The 22,105-nt window shown below is 28.7% G+C and overlaps 1 protein-coding gene across 3 annotated transcripts in view; it reads left to right on the top strand.

Moving 5' to 3' along the window:
* Nucleotides 1-974: 974 nt before the first annotated feature.
* Actn (alpha actinin) overlaps nt 975-22,105 on the top strand; it is a 32,076-nt gene continuing 10,945 nt past the window's right edge. For 2 of the 3 annotated variants that reach the window (XM_015520904.2, XM_015520910.2), the window contains exon 1: nt 975-1,473. In XM_015520904.2, the coding sequence (XP_015376390.1) occupies nt 1,354-1,473 (120 nt within the window). In that variant the 5' untranslated portion in view covers nt 975-1,353. The remainder of the gene's footprint in view (nt 1,474-22,105) is intronic. The other variant, XM_015520897.2, reaches the window with a different exon arrangement.

Raw genomic sequence — 22,105 nt, 5'->3', positions numbered from 1 at the left:
TACCATCAATTATTGTTCTTATATTTTCAAATTGAATAAAACATTGTAAAATAAAAAATAAATATAGGTACCTATACATTTTATACCAGAAAAAGTCAACTACAGTGATCGCGTGTTTTTGTCAATATTAAGTAAGCATACAATAATTTACTTTTACTATATAGCCAAGCATACTTCACAATATCTGAGGTAATATAATATAATAAAATAAAGACATTTAAATTACAAAATTAATGTTAATGGCTCTTTTATTTTAGAAAAGACTAAATGGATTGACGATTTTAAACATTCACAGAGAAGTTGATGAAGTGATTGATGAGTTATAAAAAAATAGCGAGACAACTAGAATTTATTTTATAAAATCGACTTTTGAAATACACCGAAATATAATACACATATAATATAACATAATGTCTTAGCACTCTTAGCTATCATATACATAATATATTATATTTTAATTTATTCTGCAGAAAAATGTCTAGGTAATATGGATTATAAACTAAGGACTCCACTCCCCCCCCCCAAAAAAAAAATAAAAAAAAAAAAAAAAAAAAATTTGAAAATACGCCACTGGTTTATACCAAATATACCAATAGTATACTAACTACAATAGACCATTATAATTTACAGTTCAATAGTAGCATAAATCATAAATGTACAATAGGTACTTAACTTGTACAATATAATCTTCTTATTTTAGGCATTTAGGCAGGTACACTAGGTAGTATCGTCATTCGTCGTAACCTGTGGCCTACCGTGGGTGGAGGCACTTACGAGTTATTACGATTGTACGTAAGAAAGAAAACCCGTCACCCGGTGCGTGGTCACACTGCGGTCGCTGATTTTTCGTCGCTGGTGGTGGGAGCAAAACAGTGGCGCGCGTCCAGCTGTCACGGAGTGGGAGTCGGTTACAGGATGATCGCGGGACGGGCGCAGGGGACGAACGAGAACGTCGAGAACGCATCTGCGGCGCGTCAACAAAACAACACCGTTCGCTTCGATGTATATACGCGTAACCGGCGGTCGTTAGTGCAGTTTTTTTTATAGTTTTAACTTATATATATATATATATATATATATAAAAGTAATAATATACGCACGCTAAAGTATAAATAAATATATATATATATATATATATATATATACAGCCAATGTTTTAACTTTAAAATACCGATCTACCGTCGCTAAGAATCATAAATTTTTTTTTCATTTTAAAATTATTCAGTACATTTTTCTATGGTGCACCGCCTGTCAGTTGTAGTACCATCGAGATAACACTTTGAAAATCGAACTCCTAATTTATTCGTCGACGGTCGTCGCGAAGGAATAAAACTACCGCAGTGCTGTTCCCAAATGATCACCATGAACAGCCATTCGAACGACATCGACTACAGTAACGGGTACATGGAACCGGAAGAAGAATGGGAACGGGAAGGGCTGTTGGACCCAGCGTGGGAAAAACAACAGAAAAAGGTAAACGTTTGTAATTTTCAAGATCATCCGCTGACTTGAGTGCTATAAATTATGAGTAGTGTTAAATCGAAGACAGCGGTTGACTTAACCGCGCTTAGATGATCCACTGTAGTCGCGAAATGCGAATGATCGGTCACATAATTTGTCTTGCAAATCGAAATTTTTTTGAAAAGTAGTTCCTATACAAAACATACAAAAGATAGATAAGCGATAACTACCTTCTTCAAGGTTCGGGTTTTTTTTCCCATCATCAAAACAGACTTGTGATTTAATTTGATTATCTATTAAAGTTTACACAGTGATAACAGTATCTGGTTTCTGTAGCTTAAGAGTTTCAACAGCTCAAGTTACATATTATATTATGACTTCTGTATTAAATGTAATTTTAGTTGTATTAATACATTTTGCTGGTAGATACATACTTGTTGAGTTATTTTTGAAAAAAAAAATTTAAACATATTTTGTTAAAAGAATAGTAGGTTCAGTACACTATAAGAATATTTTTTTGGTTATTTTCTATTTAAGCAGAAATGAAGAGGCTTAGGCTTGTACTAGAGTACTTTAACTTTCAATTGTTATCCAAAATGTTATCACATAAATTTGACAATTATTTTGGATTCTTTTGCCTGCTTGGAGATTTTTATGCTATAATTTAATATTGATTATCATGTATAACTAATCTGTTAAAATAAATGTAACCAAATTAATTCAGAAGTTAATTTTATTTTAAGTATTATATTATTGTATAGGTATCTGGTATGTGTATTACGGTGTATTATAATTGTGATATTTATAACAAATAATCTTAATGTTGTTATAAGAGAAGTACCTATAGAGAAAAAAAATCCAACAGCTAATCTTGGTATCTGTTAAAACTCTTTTTATTAGGCTAGTTATTAGATTAAATGTTGAAAAAAGTTTCATAAGATACTAGATTTTACCAAAATGTTGGCCTATATGTTGGCTTACTTTCAATTTCTGCATTGAGTTAATTATGAATTTATCCAATACTAATTAGTCTGGTATATTTGTTTAATTTCACAAATTAGTTAGGCACCTATTTAATATACCCACTGAAGTTTGTAGATATAACTACCTTTTATAAATTGTAAATTATTTATGAAATAATGCAATGAACATTCATATTGACCTGATATGAATTAAAAATTAAAATAGGTCCATACCTTTTCCATAATAGTATAATAATGTTCTTGTAAACTGAAGTATTTTCAAAATAATTTTTATAGGTAGGCACTTGTCATTTGTTATTGTAGACTTGGCTCACAAAAGTTCTAATCCTACACACTACCTATATTTAGTTTTGAAGTGTTGGCAGCTTTTCCAGGATCAAATAGGATCAACCTAAAGTCTCATTTAAAGTTGACTGTTTTAAATTATTTTAACATTTATTACCCATATTTCTTTACTAACCTATTCATCAATGCTAATTAAATTTATTTTACATACATAATTTAATTAATGTTTACAACTGTTACCTGATAGGTAATTTGTGTTAGTGATAGTACCTATGTCCTTTAATATTATTGAAAGTAGGGAAAGGTAATACCTAATACTTTATTATCATTATTATTTTAAAGGATTCCTACCTATGAAATTTATTAAATTTTTGTTTAACATTTTTTTAGACTGCTGACTGACTGTTGGTATTATTTTTATTTATTTTAGGACAAGCTAGATGATATTATTGTTAGATAACTCATATGAAGTACTAATTAGATATTTATTTTTTTTAATTTTCTAAACTAGGTTTATATTTTTATTAGGTTAAAATATTTAAATATTTTACTGTACCTATAGAATAGTATTTATTGATATTTTAATTAACATTAAGAAAATAAATAACAGAAGAGATTAGTAAAACACTAAATTAATCTTAAATGTGATCATTTTATAGAAAATTAACTATTTATCAAAAATTCTCCAACCTAAGTACTAAAATTAGTTTATATAACAATTTAACTAGGTATTCAATTTTGGAAGATTTCAAATTTAACTAAATTATTGAAAATTGATTCTAAACTGAAATATATTAATTTATATCTTATTTAATTTTCTGTTTAAGATCTTATATTGTTGTTTCTGTACCTACTATATAGTCTAGTTTAACTGATCGAATATAGTGCCAACTGAACTGTGACCATTCTCCTAAGGTTTTTTCATGCGTGAAAATCGAGGCCACTACAATGGTCAGTCCAATCTTCATGGTGCTAACCTCTAATATTTTTTCTCTATTAAGGATTTATTATTATTTATTGTGTTGCTGTGTAATTGTATACATATTCATAAATATATTCATTGTCAAACTGTACATAATAATATATGATGTAGGTATGTGGTAGATCAGAACACTAGGTCAATTCATTCATATTCTATTCATAATAAATAATAATATTATGTAGTTTTAGTTTTTCAGTTGGGTCAACTTATTAATGTAGTATTAAATATTAATAGGTACCTAATGTTGAAGATGTAAATACTTAGTTGTTACTAGAGCAGTAGAGCAATTATACTAATGACTTGAAAGGTTATCAGAGATGTAGGTAGTAAATAAATTAACTGTGTTTAGATTATGCAGTATTTTTTTTAAATTTTTCTCGTATATTAATTATGAACATATAATTTTTTTGACCTTTGACATTTATGTTGATTGAAGATCTAAAAAGTTCATCGTATTTATTCAATCAGGTAGTCGTTAAAAAATATATAGACTAATAAACTGTTGACCTAGTACAACATTTTTTTCTAGTACTTACTATCTTATCAAAAAGATTGATATTTATTAAAATGTTAATAGACTGTTAAGCCGGCAAGGAAATATTAATAGAAGTTTCTATCTTAGTGTACAGATTTATTAGGTATTATTGTATAAATTATTTTTTGTATCTTATATCGGTATTAATTGTTTTATTAGATTTATTGGTGATTGATAATTTATATTGATTTGGTTATATTATGTTATGTAAAATTTGGGTTTTAAAAATGAGGAAGGAAGTAGGTGTATTTTATTTACGTACAAAAAGTTATTTTTAGGTCTGTATAATTACAATTTTTGATTTGAGTAACTGATAAGTTATTGAAACAGTTTTTAGATTTTACAGAATATTCATATTTCATAAGTACTACAAATTACGATACATAATAATGAGGTCGACGACGTCAACTTGACGTTATACTAAACCATTAATCTGATAATCGTCAGTCAAATGGTACTTATTTCAGTAGTTCTCAACCATTTTATATCCCAGTAGATAAATCTTATACGTCCTTCTTAGTTGAAAAAAAATATTTTATACCACTTCAAAGAAAATACCTTTAAAACACAGTTGTTGGAGGGCTCTTATTAAAAACTAAATTAATGTGTAAAATTTAATTAATTACCTACCTATAGTATTATTCTTATTATATCGAACGTCGATTTTTTCGTAATTTCAGAATTCGAACTCAATCCCCTTGAAAAATTACCATTACCATAAAACTCGATATTTCGAACTTTTTCTGTTTCTCGTGAGTCATGAATATAGTTTTTTGTATCAATAATAGTTCTAATTTTTTTACTTAATTATTTTCTTTGCATACCACTTCTGAGATGTAGACTGATTTAGAATCACTGGCTTATATGATTTTTGTAGGAGTATTCTATTTAGTATGTTTTATTATAATTTTATTTTTACATCTAATATGCAGTTCTAAATGAGCCTTTACACTACATCGAGTGATCGAGCTTAAATGAATGCAACTATAGCCTATAGGTAATAGCCAATAATGTTAGCTTTTAGTTGTTGCTACCAAACAATTAAATCAAAGAGACTATTTTTAAGTTTTTAACCTAATTTAAGGCATCTTAATGTTAATTGCTTATTGTTTACTACGTAGTAGTTGTACTGTGATAAGGTTATTAATACTGCTTCTAATATTATGATGTTTAGTATTATATTTGTTAAGTACTTCGTGACCCCGAAAATAAAGAAAGCATAATATTTAAATTAAAAATGCGAGAATCCTGTTTTACATTTTTATTCGGATTTCAGATTCTTCAATAATCTTACATGAGTGGTCCAATCGTTCTGAACTCGTATTTTTAATTTTCGTGTTGGTTTTTATTCGACTCAAAATTTCAATTAGTTAGCTGATTTTTAACCTTTTAATATTAACAAAATTGTATATTTTACTTATTGTTAATAATAATCGGAATAATAATTTATACGTGAATGCACTATATAATATGAATGTATACAATAATAGTCATATCTACAATACTGTGTATGGAATATTGTGAGAAAATGGAGCACTCCATAATTATTCCATAATTTAGTTATACAAAATACGTACCTATACCTACAATTGTGTAGTATTAAAGATAATTTAACTGTTGACCACCCACTGGTAGTATGATAGATCAAACTTCAAATTATAGAAATAAAATCAATCTGGACTTTAAATGGTAGTATAGGAGGAAGTATATACTATGTAGCTAATAGCGATTGACTATTAATACTGATAAAAATTGCATTATAATTTATAATGTAAATTGATATTTAATATGTAGAAATATGAGTAACATAATTCTATTGTATTTTAAATAATTTAATTACCTATTAAGTACCATATTCTTATTAGATTTTAATTTTGTTCGTTCCAAATTACATTTACACCAATATATTTTGAAAAATTTACGGGTTGGAATAAATTTTCTAAAATGATTTACTTAATTAAGTTTAAAAATGTTTAGTAGTGTATACGGATAAAATATTAGTCAATATGTAATATAGACATATTTCTGCATAATTTACGCAACTGTTACCTGTCGTACGCTTATTTGTGTAATTGGTACTTATTCATGTGTATTGTGCTGTCTATACTCTAGTAATCCGGTGTATATGAAAAAAATCAGTGATAGGCAGATTACATTTTGGAAAATTTAACGTTGGTAGTTATCGTGTATTGTGAAGATGAAAACAGAATGATAATTGATGAGTTTAACCAAATGAATATAATTAGGTATATCAAAAACTGCAGGCCTTAATAAAATAATATGGTACTCGCCACAAGGTGTCTCGAAACGTTTTATTTCCGCGATACGCTCACCGCCTCTCGTTTCACTCCATCGGTTATCTGTTGTTACGCCGCGGCAGCAATGCAGCATTGACGGCTATGTACAGCGTACAAGAAACGGTGTTTGTAGTCGGAAGCGGACGGATTCCTTTTGGTGCGCTTCTCCCCTTCCCCTCACCCTAACCATTCGATCCGATGACATTGAATGCGTATTTGATTTTTCCTTTTTTTATTAATTCCAAAAACGCCTCCGCTTGTTACCTGTGCGATCGTTTCCGTTGGGTGTCGAGGGCCTCCGCGATGATCATCTACGCTATTACAACAATATTTTATTATTATTATACATTACATATTGTGTGGGAATCATAATGATTAGGTATTTGCTTATTGTTAGAACTAGATGGTTAAAATTATTTACGATCTTCAAATTATTATTATGTTTAGGCACCTCAAAAATTGATACTCTTTGGTCGTATTATTTGACAAGAACCATAGTATGATGTTATATTATGTAGCCTTACCTCTCACCCCATTACATTTAGGATTTATGCCTAAAAGACTAACCAATGTCTGCTTACTTGGAGTGAACGAATTACAGTTTTTTAAAAAGATTTTATTTTAGTGGGCTTTTTTCTTGCTTTTAGCAGGATTTGATTTTTGACATTAAAATTAAAATGTATACCTCTACCTCCCCTAATCTTATAATCCCACTCTCTCTCTTGCTAACACATTACATCCTAGCCTTACATCCCGACCTTAAGTGCCTCCAATGGGCGACTTCTTATCTCCTGCCACTCAAGCGAGTCAAGCCATGTCACCTCCATCACATACACTTATTGTAAAATAATATTTACAGATTGTGTATATTTAAATAAATGATAAAAAAATTAAAAATTAAAATTTTGTTTATATACTATTTGGATTTCTCTAGTAATACCTAACAGTTATTCAAAAACCGACATTCGAATTAACCTATTATTTAGGAAATAATTTGTATGACATTTTAAAATTTAAACTGCCACTAATTATTAAACGGTTGCCTAAAATCCCCGTTTTGTTGAGATGCTTAACAGTCTTGTTTTTGATTTCTCTTGATCGTAGGAGGTGTGGATACACTTAATATTGTCGGTAATGCTGTCGGACACCCTCTGCAAAGGCATAAACATACACGTATACGGTATACGATGTGTAAGAAACTTTTTTGCTTTGTGTCACCGCCACTGTACCGTTGCCAAGTGGGATTTGCTTTCCCTTCCAATCAAATAAATATAGAAACGACGACAGCGAGTTGTAAGCTAGTGTTGTGGACTGTGGTTGATAGAATGCAACCGTTGACCGTTTTGATAGCGAAATGTCGATGACGTGCCCCACCGCGGCAGCTTCCGTCATCGAGCGTTTACGATTTATCTTCCACCAAATTTCACTTGTTCATATACCATACGGGCGCGGTTGTGCACAAAAAATATTATAGGTACTGTTATATTGAGTTCCGCCCGTCGTGCTGCCGTACCCGATTCGCGAGATAACAATATATTAATATATTAATATTGTTGTTAGCGTTCGTTGTTATCGTATGGTAGTTATGAAGAATAACCACACTCGAGGTTTAACTAGCTATCGTAGTGCCGTCCGTTGCTATTAAAGATAATAATATAATCTTTAAAACATTTAAACAATACTTAATGCATCCAATCGTATGACGTAGATGGTATTATTTCCGACGAAAATTAGCTCATCATGTATCGATTATGTATGGATGAATAGATTGAACGTCATAGACCCATAATACTCGATTAATAGAGTTTCCTACGACGTATAGTCCATTATACGTTAATCTAAATTCAAAAATATTGATTAGGCGGGGGGAAGATACTAGATTCAAGTAGTAACTTTTACTGATTTACTATAGTTCTAATTTTCCAAAGTTCCCCACTTTGAGTTAAAAGTGCAATCCACTCTCACCTAATATTAACTGAGGTTTCTTCAATTTCAACTTTATTTATCTGATGACCTTGTTATATTATTGTTTATAATAAAAGTAAAAATGTATTATAAATTAAATGGTACCTTTAAATTATAATATAAAATATTATAATGTTATTATTTATTAGTATTTATCAAGACGTATATTTATGTTACAAATTTCTGAAGATTTGTTCTATCGTTTAAATTCGAGATCGTGAAAGCTGTTCCCATGCCTATACTTTTGGGTGTTTGTGGTTTCGTTTTCGCACGAATTTTTCTGCTTAGGCACAATTATATAGTGTACAATGTACAACATGTTTTGCCATACGCATCTGGGAAACGAGTGAAAGTAACCCGTATTCTAAATTATAACAGTAATAATAAGTATAATATAAAGTTATTTCCGATACACAAGTCACCTACCCTTCAGTAGTTGGCGATTTTTTTTAACAGATTTCTTGCCATTATTTACACTACTATAAGATAATTTGATGTTTTAAATTTTTTTTTACCGTGAAATTACGGTGGGACTTAGTTTCGTCAAAGGTCTCCTACAAAGCATGTTTTGAAAATTTAATTCATTAAAACGTAGGTATATGGTCATAATTTGGTATATTTAGTAATTGGTTATATTTAACGTAAAACAAAATTAATCTTGTATTATTTATAATTGTTGACGGTAATATTTTTATACGTTTTGTAATTTTAATCCTAAGAAAATCCTAAAAATAATAAATAATGCACTTAATACGTTACACCTCCGTCTATTCAACATTATTTTCATGAAGATATAGTTAGACAAATTAAATTTACCTACGTATTTCTTAATATTGTTATTCATAATAATATATATAGGTACATATAAATATTTAATATAAAATGAATATTATTATGGTAGGTATTTTAATTTTTCAATAATTTATCTAGTATAAGTTGTTTCATTGTTAAATATATAAAGTTACTATTAAAGCTTCAATCATTTGCATGACTCATGTGATGAATAGTTCGTATTATCTATTTATAAATGTTAAGCTAAATATAATACATGTATGAGATATATCAAATTATTTATATCATCTAGTTCTCCGTGGAGCAGATGAAAATATAATTTCATCAAGGTTCTTGTCCGTCCTAACGAGATGTTCGTCATATTGGGAGATTAATTTTAATTTAAGATAGATGATACTTTGGCATATTTTCTATAATTAAAAACTATAAGTATATGTATTAATATATTAGTTTAGCTTTTGATAATTACACATTTTATAAGTAATGTTGAAATTATTAAAACTATATTTGTGGTCATGATGTTAGGTAAGGTGTACACATTACACATATTAATTGGTTTCACTTATTTTTCGATTTTATATTTAATTATAAATATATAACAGTATTACCTAATTGTATAATACGACCCTATCGATTATACAATTTTTTTTCCATATATTTGTATTCTTCTCTCAATTTTAATTAAATAAGTAATTATTAAAATGTAAATAAATGTACAAATGTAATGCTAAGGGCCTTTTAGTAGTCGTAGCAGAAATTTATAATTTCAAGACCAAAAAAAAAAAATAATTGTTTATTAAAAAATAAATATTTTTATTATTCGTATAAATCAATTAATTTGGGAAGTTTTTATTTGTCAAGTTTATTGACGTGTACTTAAAAATGGGATTCTTTTACTTATTCTCATAAGTAGTATTAAAGTTTTTTAGAAATATTTCACACTATTTTCTGGGTACCCCTGTCCAATCCACTCTGCAAAATAAAACTTTTAAGGGCATAACTTTTAACTAAAATTATCTGAAAAATATTCAGCTTCAGAATATGAAATCAAAAATTATATGCTGTTCATAAATGTAATATTTTAAAAATGACGATAAAAAATAGTAAAAATATATATATATTTTGTAATTTAGTACTTTAAAAATATTTTTTTAAATATTTATATTTTTCAAGATGGCAAGTGTTATTGACTGTTAAAAAAACCGCACAGTATAGACATACAACGATAGAACTTACGAATTCTAATTAATTTGTTTTTATAAACACAAAAATTTATTGTAAAAAGTTACAAAAACTAAGTTTTGTTTTCAATCGTATTAGTTATTTTGCACTGGATTGATAATTTATTGGATTTATACTTTGTAGTATTAATTAATAGCTAATAGTATTTAGTATTGAATAATTGAACGAATCAAAAAGAGTGCCCAACTATTCTTTATGCATGGGTACCCGTTCTTATTTTTTGTTATTGTTTGTTTTATATTTAGAAAATAAAAACTCTAATTCAATACGTTCTTTCAAGTTGTAATATATTTCGTTTTTATTTCAATCATATTCAACAAAAGACTACTTAAGAGTTTATGACTATTGGTTTCTAATGTTTCAATTGTAATGTAAAAAAAAATGTCTGTGATTGAAGTTATATTAGACAACCCCCGCATATACTAGCAATAAACAATGTTGATTTGTATATGCGAATTGGGTTTGAGCTCTACCTGATGCGGATGCGGACTTATAAAGTATGTAATCATAAATATTGTTAGTCATTTCGTTCTAATTTCAAAAAAGATTGCTTCCAGACGTCTTGACGGCAATCAAGCAACGGAATAATGATTATTAAATAATTTGGCTTTTGGCATTTTACATTGGCGTGGTAAAAACAAACCTACATATTTCATTTTTGCTTCGGGATTTTGGGGGACAGATGGCATATAGTAGCTCATTCACCACATACACACGCGCATACGTATTTAAGTATACATTATTATATTATATACATAGTATGATTGGGGCGCCTGCAGCCGCCTCTGATATTTATAGCTTTGCCGTGGATCCAGTCGGCCTAGATCCTCGTTTATTTTTGTGTGACTGTAGCCAGCGTAACATTTTAAATAGACGCGCATGCGCCACGCTGACGCTATTATACGAACAGCAGGCCGCGGCTTTGGTAGCAGCAGCGCATTATGTTACCCCTCGGTGGCCGGTGACCAAAAATGGGCCGACACGTCGCCGCCGCTGCCGTCCGACCAGCCGCCCTCTGTTCGGGCCGTCGCACTAGCACGCGATGTCCCGCGTTAATGCTTATTTGCGTGTCATTTTCCTCCACCCCTCTCCCGTGTAATGTACCTACCTGTTGCTCTCGTCATCACTTTCCTCCCCGATCGATCGCTAACGGTCGACTGGTATTATATATTATTGATATAACCAACGTATGTTTACAGAAAGACGGGTGACATAATTTTCGAGTTCCACACATCGTCATAAACAGATTAACATAATTTATCATATTTAAGCGTACCATATGCACATGAAATGATCATTTTATTGTTTTTATAATTCAAACATTTATACATAATAATTTATTGTAAGAAACGTAGTTCACATTTCTTTAATTCAAAAATATAGAAAGTTAATTTTCGAGGTGATCGAAAATAAATCGGTCGTTGATATAGTATGGGTCACGTACTAAAATAAACTCAAGAGGCAAATAAAAACAGTTTTGTCCTACATAATTTTCTATCATTGTGTCGAATCCAGGATCTATTTTCTACAGAACCTCGTAGTCAACTCGGTTATTATTATATAATATGTACGCCGTATATGTATATAGTGTATATATATAGTATATAGTGTATACTATGTAATATAGTTTTTAGTATCGCGGTTCAGTATTATAAATCGTAGTCAATACTGCGATATCGTACGATGCTTGGATATATTGTATTATTTTCAAATTAGTAACTTGTTTACCACTAACCCAATTAGTTTATGCTTATTCGTCAATCGAGTGCGTACATATTATTGTATAGAAATACCAATTATAGTATTCGTAATAGTATTAGTGTGCCTAAATATATTATAGGTTATTATCGAAACGATAAAATATGTCGTCGTATATACTCATACGTTTATAAGTTTTAAATGAAATATGGAAAGTAAATAAATACTTATTAAATAATCATACTTTCTATTTAAAAAAATACATAAAAAAATATGACTTATATTGAAATTTGGATTGGTTGAATATACATTACTCATAGACCATAGTATAATAGGTATCTGATATATACTCTGAATAAAATGTTATACTATGCTCACATGAAGTACACACGCACGTACCCTTCTTGTGGTAGTTGGGCGGGGGTGAACGATATTATTGTTATTATTGTTGATGGATAACCTACGCGCGGGTGGTGGTGTCCGTGTTTGATACAATACGTGCTACGGGAAAAAACCTCCACGATCACGTTTCCCGCGTCGGAATGCCCGTGATCACATTCCTACATAATAATCGTACTACGTTGGATCGGTGTCGGTGGTGGTTCAAAGTTGTGGAAACCGGCACGTTGTCGCCGCCTCCGTCGTCGTAAATCAAAACTCAACAACGCGACTTATTATATGTGTTTGACGTTTGTAGTCGGCCGTCGTTTCGTTATCCCGAACATTTACTCACTATATTTAGTATTTATTGTTTATACTTCTTCGATTGTACACTCTATATTAAATTTCGCTAAGAGTCTCTAAAACTATAATATAATATATATTATAGTCTATAACTCTAATGGCCACGTAATATGTACGTAAAAACCCTAACCACGCCCTTGGAGAACCCCATAAAACATATTATCCCATGCGTTATTTTTTTATTTTGTTCCCTATGAATTTCGTTTTGGAACCATTAATCATATTTTGGATAACAATAATATAATAAGTGTAATATGATATGTTAGATAATAAATACGATCTGTGTAATAAATTGCCGTTACTACTTATCAATGCTGTTGGTCATCGTTGTCGTCGATTTGTCAACTTTAATGTGAAACAAGATCAATATTCGTATGCATAATATAATATGTAGTATAATACCTATACTAAACACTTTTAATTTGGGGGAGGGGAGGGATTCGTCATCCATAGTACCACTGAAAACTTCGATTCACGTTCTGACTGTTCGAAAGTTTCCAATTCGAATCCAAGTTGTTAACATATTTATATTAGCTCATAATATTATTTTTACTATTGAATTAGCGTTAACACTGAACACAACGAAATATCGTTTTCGCTAATAACTAGGTGAGTGTCGGTGCGCGGTGACGAATCCAATTTATTGTTTGTTTATATATTTTTATTATTTTCTCGGTGTCGAATTACACTTTTGAACATATGACGCTTTTGATGTACACTCTCCTCCGACACCCTTTCCCACCATTATTTGTACATCACGTACGCATAAGGAAAGAGTAGTATAACCAGTTGTCATAATTACCACGTCCTTGAACTTAAACAATAGTCGGGTAACAGGACTAGCTGAAAAGAAAAGGATACGATTTCTGACCATAAATTATACATTATTGTATATCTATATAATATTATACATTTTACATTTGAGCATTATAAATATTATACAGGATATGCCGTTTGAAACCATGTGATGATTCCGTACAAAAATTATTTCCCTGTTGCATAAATAGTATATTATATCACTGCTATAATAGTGCTACCGACTATTCTCGACAATTATATTGTCATTAGTCTTTATGACATACCCGTGATAGCCCCGAGCACGTTTTTCTTTTTGTCTTATTTTTATCAGTTAAACTCATTAAAGGCGACAACGTATGGACGTGTTAGACGACCTTCAGGTTACCTCATAGTATATATCACATAGTGTTCACTGCAGTGACACAAATATTTTAAAAATATACCTATATAGTAGATATTTACGTAATAGATCCAGCGCGTGAAAATATTTGTAATTATAATACTAATATAATATCCTAGATGTTATGAAGAATATGATCAGATTGCTATAATTATATTAATCATCAAATAAATGCTGTAAAAAAAATGCCCAACTAAATATAATTGTCATATAGATGTTAAAGACTTATTTTTAAAATCATTTCATGTAAATTAGGCAGTTCAAATTTTAAGTTGTTGACAAAAAAAATTAATATGTGTCGACAAAACTGTTGAAATAGTATTTGCTGCTATTAAAAAATAAATACGGTTTTTGAAGGAACTTTACCCACGTGGTGAAACGTGTTTTAAAATAAAACTATTCACTAAGCTGAGCCAACATCCGAAAATATTTATTGGGACGCTTTCCATGTCAGCGCATCATAGTATTCGTCAATTCGGGTGTTCTATTTAATTCTGTTGATTTTTTGAAAGGAAGTATTGATTCCACTTGTTTTTTACAAATCACCAAACATATGTTTATAATAATATATAGGTACCTTTAGTTCAAAACAAACACGTGTTGTGCGCTGATACAATTTTGATTATAATTACTCAATAGTTCAAAATATGTTTAGTTTTTACTATTCAAATCATTTTAAAATACATTTTGGTGATTTAACTTCACAGTTCACTGTAAATTCTTTTCAAAAAGACGATGCAATGAATTGTTATGCATTTTATATCACCTTTGAGAATTATGAATTGTGTTTGTTCAGCTTATTATATTTTTTATCTCAATTAATGTTAGTAATTTCAAATCGTATTTAAGTTTCTTCAATATAATAATTATTACCAACGAATACTAAAAACGTGGTATCGTAGTAGTTAATTATGTTTTGAATGTTATGATATTACGTGATTAGAAGTATCTACTATCTACCTATTCTACTTTTTGTTTAAACAAATGCGTGGACATCGATTTGTTTAACATTTAAATCTGGATAGGTAATAGTTTTTTATACGCTTTTAAATCTAGGTCATAATTTGCTTTATAATGGACAGCTGTAATTTATATATATTATTAGCTATTATTATTTAGATTATAATACATAATATGATATTATTATGGTAAATGATTATTGTTATTATTATTATAACATTTTTAAATTGTATTTAGATTTATGATAATAAAATAAATATTTACTGATTATAATTTATTATTAATTTTAAAATATGGTAATTCTGACGGTGTTTTATTTCTGCTCAGTGCAGACTTTACTAACCTAGTTGATATTTAATTAATATTTAATGGTTTGTTGACATTTTACGCAAAGGTATTATGAATAAAATGGCAAAAACATTAACTTTTCTTCTCTATGCATAATATATACCTATACTATTTAATATAATACCACGTTAATTAACCGGTGTTAGTTAAAGTTCATTTGAAATAACAATACATAGATTTTGCTGATTATTATTCAACATTTGAATATTTCCATCGTATTATTGCACTTAGGCAGTTACGACTGGAGAACACTATACAATTGACGAGCTGGATTTAATATACCTTTCAGGGATTTTTATAATTTTCCATTAAATCAATCCGCTAAAATCATTTATAATCATTTTTACACCATTTATTAGTTATTACAAATTCATCATCTTATTTAATACCTCGGTAAAATGTCCTCAAATATATTTATGAAATATGTTTAAAATAATCCTATAAACCACTGGTGGTATGTGAACTAAGATGAGTTTAATTCTTTTTTTAGATTTACTTTTAATTCGACCCCGATTAATAATGGCTTGGGCAACAACAATTTTTATCCATTATAAAATATCTATTAATTAACCAATTAAATTTTCTGGGCTTGTTCCCAAAATTTAGAATTTATTTCTGCCTATACTTCACAAAAGACTGAAATGCATTTATATCATAATATTATCTAGACCATAGACATATAAAACAACTATAGATAGATAGATATAGATAGATATAGATATATAGATATAAAGATAGCCGACTGTGAATTACATTACCATAAGAACGTTGAAGTCGCGCCGTCGTATGCCAACAGGGCAATGTTTACATAAAAACTCAATAGATAAGATACCTATATTGATAAGTGATAATAAATAATAATTCAAATAATGAAAAAACGAATTTCTTTTCATATTCTATAGCCAAAATGTCAACTACAAATTAAATTACATAAAGTAGTAATAAGTACATAATATACTACAGTACAAATATTTATATTAATTTTGTTATCATTAATAAATATTCTTATCAACCATGCGATTTTGTAAACATTGCCCTGTTGGCATATGGCGGCTGACTTCAATATTATCCCGTAGTCCTATCTAGTTGTTTTATATGTCTTGATCTAGACTAGACAACAGGATTCAACATAATTTTTGTTTTTAGATATGATATTAAACATATTTACATAAATTACTTATAAAAATGCCACGATTTGAAGTTTTTTCATCCATTTTTAATAATTCACTCGGGATAATCAGTAATATAATAAATAATAAGTAATGAGTGCAAATACATAAAAAATGAACACTTCTCAATAACATACATTACTATGAAAGCTTTATAATGCTATTCTTGAAGTTGTTTATAACGACCCCCATTGGCCTGCCATTTTGAATCGATGAATCTTCGAGGAACTAGCGACTAGAAAACGGAAAACTAAAGGGCTGTTAAAGCATCGGTAAAAAACGATCAAAACTAAATTGTTACATTGACTCAACTATTCTACAGTGGTGAATTCCGGGGACTTGTTTGTTATTATAAAAAATACGTTGCGACATAATATGGCTGCTTTAGATTATAAAATGAATTAAATTGCATATTATATTCTTCGCATTGTCATCTACACTTACTGAGAATACAGTTTTTACATTTAGCTGGTATATTTATATATTTTAATTTATCATTAACATAGGTACAGCTTTTAATATGTTTATAAAACCATTAAAACTTTCTTATACCTATATGAGTTTATTTATATAATTATTTTTTACTTTAAATGAGGTCGTTGGTATTTTTTACGTGCATACCTCATTAGTTACAACAAAAAAATGCCAATTCAGTATATTATTATAATAAGTTTAAAAAATCCGCAATCATATTGTATGTATACTGTATAGTTATGTCTAATTGTGCGACTGTCGGTCGCTTTTAGAAGTATCTATACGCTCATACATACTACCGAGCATACTACATATTATACACGACAGTTACAATCGTTGTCTGTTGATATTTTTATGTCGTTCCGTGACATTTGGCTGTAATATAATATAATAATTCTCGACTTGTAAAAGACCGGTAGATGACTATATTATATACAACCGTACACGGTTTTTAGTTGAAAGACCGCTTTTGCGTGGCGTTAAGTGTTCTCGGATATTTCTCTGGACGTTTTATTTATTTATTTTTTAAATTAGACACAGTTCTTAGAGTAGGTCATAAATGGGTCATGCGCGCATTTATCGGGCCAATGGCAAGAAGGAGGAGGAGAGAAGTATTAACTATTCCGTCCGCGAGAGAAACTGGTGTGTTGTTTTGTGTCAGGTGGCGGACTAGCTGTAGCGCGCGTCTGACAGTCGTGCGGTGGTATAATGACCTCTGCTCAGAAATTCTTATGCATATATATATATATTCCATTAGATATTGTATTATCTTTATAATAATATATAACATATTATGTTATACCACGAATGACGATGATTATGGTTACCTTTTGTAAAATGAAAGATATTTGTAAAATTGAAATGCATTTATTTTATGTAGCAGTAGGTATAAGCGCGTGTATGTAATCTGCACCAAACGTACTAATTGATGTCCGAGCCAAATGTGATATTTTTGGACGATTATAGGTCCTCGACGACATTCCAAGGTCCGGGACTAATCACGTTATTGTTCCTAAGTGCTTTTCAGTAGGATTAAAAAAATATATATATATTTTTACCTATAAATTCTTTTGTTTTGATTACCAGCTTTACTTTTTACTCAACTGCTCGTTTCATTTTTTTTTTTTATTATTTAAATCTATCCAACTGTAAATATTTAAATCGTCAGCGATAGGAATCACCATTCGACCGTGATACGATCAACTCAACGTTTCGTTACACGAAATGTGCTTCGTTTGAAGTAATATTCTATGAAAATAAGTTGACTACACTAAAATCCATGGTTTATTTTGATGGAAAAATATTTTTTTTATTAGTTCTTTAACCTCATTTGGGATTTTATTGGCTATGAATGCGAGTACTATGGCAATGTTTAGGATATCAGTCTCCTGTATAGAATATTCACTTGCGGGAAAATAACTTGATATAGTAGAAGTAAGCGGGAGATTTTAAACATAAAAAACTTGATCATTTTCTCATAGAATACTGTTTATCACTCTTCTTGAAAATGTAGACAAGATAATAAAAGTTATTTTAAGTTTTAGTTTAGAATTTTATTTAAAAACTCAAATCTATCTTAACTTCATTATCATATATTTATTCAAATCGGATTGCGTAATGTGACTAATAAATAGTATTATACTAACAGTACTTATGTACTAATTAGAGTTGTTGCTTTCATTTGTGTAAACATCTGCCAACATGTTTTGATCATAACAATACATACATAATTTAATACCTAAGTCGATGCACAAGTTGTTGTTAGTAAAATATTATATATAATATATATATTATATAGGTACTCCTAACTATAATTTTTTTATTGGTAGAACAAACCTTACTATAACCTTAAAATTGTTTATTTCAAAAATAAGCCACTCGAAATATATAAAAGTTTTTCTCTTTAATCTTTATACTTACACATAACATGTTCTACCAATAAGACTAAAATGTTTAACTTAAATGTTTGTCTATCGTTTCGTTTAAATTTTTAATAGTTCCTATGTGCAAAGCGTATAAAGTGTATTTTAAACACATTAATTAATTAAATTAATTATTTGAGTATTCCGAAATAATTTTTAACGCACTGGTTGGTAGGCTGGTAGCCAACTCGCAACTACTTTTATAGCTCCTAAATTTACTTAATAAATAACGCTTAACGTATGAACGATTCATTATATTACACTGGCCGCCATATCTAATGTAACGTTTTTCACTAATTATTTCAATACAATTTAAATAGACAACTTAATTGTTTAACTCAGTTTTTAGTTAAGCTTAATTTAATCAATTTTTACTTATTTTAATATGTATAAATATCACAGACAAATAATACTTTAATTTAGTTCATATTTAATTGTAGCTTAGATGATATATACAGGTTAAACACCACTAATATATTTTATTTAAAAAAATGATGAAAAAAAGGCAACTCATTGCATAAAAATTATATTAAACTACCACTATTGTATGTAAAAAATTTTTGTAGTTGCAATTAAACAGTTGGAAAATGGTTATAAACTGTTACTAACATTATACTATAAGAGTACTTTTAGGTATAAGATGTCTAGAATAAATTAATTTAATATACTTGTTTGGGCAATGTCAATTGTATATCAACTTTGTATTATACAAATAAAAGGTAATTTATGTAAATTCCTTAGACATTATTTAGTTGTTTACGTTTTAGTTTAATAACTTGATGTTGCTCTCATTGTTGTCTACGTAAAAAAATGTCACGAACACTGAAAATGTACAAAACCTTATCTGAATTAATTCTAATTGGTTCTTATAAACGTACACATCAAATTCATAATATCCTGGAATTTTTCTTTCATCATAATAGTTTACCAACATTAAAGTTATGATATTACATAGTATTATTAAGTATGTAGTTGGGAGGTGGTTATTTAAAAACTGGGTACTGTGTAGATTTTTTTCGATTGCATAAAAAAAAACTTGTGTAATAGTAATATACTATTTTATAATAGTTTTTCCCCGGTTCATTTAATAACGAGTTAGTTTTCAAAACATTGTCAATTCGTTCATGGAAAGTTTTGCAACATAAGTAGTACAACTTAAAGTTATAAACAGTTGTAAAGGGGGAAAATTCGGTCGATATAAACGGGAAGAAATATTTCCGTTTAATTCAAGGCCATCTTAGAGATATATAATTTTTCATTGTTTGTTGATCGTGAACCATACGCATAGAGGTATAGATCGTGATGTTATATTAATTTAATAATTATAATACACCTGTGACATTATTTTAGACAAGACAATAAGACCTCCCGTCGACGCCCTTGCTTAATAAAAAACTAGTGTTATTTTTACGCAAGTGACCGAGGAAAAGAGTTTATGCTGTGCAGTAATGTTGTTGTACAATGAAATATTTATCTTGTAATTTGATTATTGTGACTTTTTTCATCCTTCACCGTAGCTGTAAACAAAAGCACGGAATTAGACTTCTTAATATTTCGAGTAGGTACCTAAATATTTTGGGTTTATTGTGTGAAAGTGTGCGAATAAGCAATGTACTATAAAAAAATAGCAAATGAACTTAAAATAAATACAGTCACTATGATTGTATATAGAAATTTTTTCCATTATACTTTAATTTTAAGTAATAATTTTATCATTATTTATATTCAGAATGATATTATATACGTATATGTACAATATGACGAACGGTTAGTTTTGCTAAACCACACCTGATAGACATTTCAGTTTTTCACTGATATAGACAAAATATACACTACATTGTCTATAGACATATTTAATAGGCAATTGCTATGAGTTATGAATTCTTAGAATGTGCTCACGTCACTATTAGATATTTCAGCTATTTTATTTTTTGTAATATTTCTTTAACTATTGTTTCTATTATAGATCATTGGTGGTTTGATTTCGCGATTCGTAGGAAGGAATACCATATATATTATATATTATATATGCATTATATATGTACGATAATATGAAAAGAATTGTAAATCGTAATTCGTAGGCATCAAGGAGATGAAATTGTATCAATATTAGTTATTAGCAATTATTACTTGCTACATAATTATTATTCACGTTTAAGTCTTGCTACTATTTATTTTAATTATTTAATTAATCATATACTATGGGAATTTACATTTTATAGTGGGAATTGTAGCCATTAAGAGTAATTTCTTTTATTATACTTACTTACTTACTTATAAATAATACATGCTGTCCATGTATTAATGCATAATATTATTATATTTAGTGTTTTATTATTTTATTCCTGTATGAATATGTAAATCGTAAATTATTTTTGGTTATTAAACAAACATAAGTAATTAGAAAATAATATATTGAAATTTAACTATGTTGTAGTATCTAAATGTATAGTACTATGGTTGTATATTCTAAATTGTGTATCTATGACCATATAATATTGATTTAAAAAAGCTAAATACATATTTTTTAATTTAATTTATTTTTCTTTAGGTACAAACAAATCCAATTAAATTATTACCTAATCTTTAGGTTTATTTCTTGTTTATGTAACATAACTTTTATGAAATTCAAATGCTGTACTTAGTAGTGATTGGTAATAAAACTTAATAAAATATAACTTGTACATGGGTAATTATAAAAAAAAAAATTAATATTAATAAATATCTACGGTTGTATAACTATTATGTTTGACTACATTGATGAGGCTATAAAATAAATAATAATATTACTATAGCAGGTATTAATTCATAAAATTATTGGTATATAATAAATTGTAATAGTTCAATATTGATAAATAATTTATATAAGCTAATAATTATTTTAATATTGAGATTATGTTGACCAATTCTGGAATTGTTTTATTTTGTTTTTGGAAACTTGCAGTCTATCACAGACGTAATATTAGGTTTACATTCATTTCCTCGGCACGTTTTGATTGAAACTTATAACCAGAATCGTGTTTAAGAAAATAGTAATCAAATTTTGTGTA

The sequence above is a fragment of the Diuraphis noxia genome, unplaced genomic scaffold (genome assembly GCF_037042655.1).
Source record: "Diuraphis noxia isolate RWA-SAM2 unplaced genomic scaffold, SU_Dnox_SAM2 contig0003, whole genome shotgun sequence".
NCBI classification, from domain to species: Eukaryota; Metazoa; Arthropoda; class Insecta; order Hemiptera; family Aphididae; genus Diuraphis; species Diuraphis noxia.
Note: the sequence above shows the minus strand (reverse complement) of the source record. Positions and strands in the feature narration are given on the sequence as shown.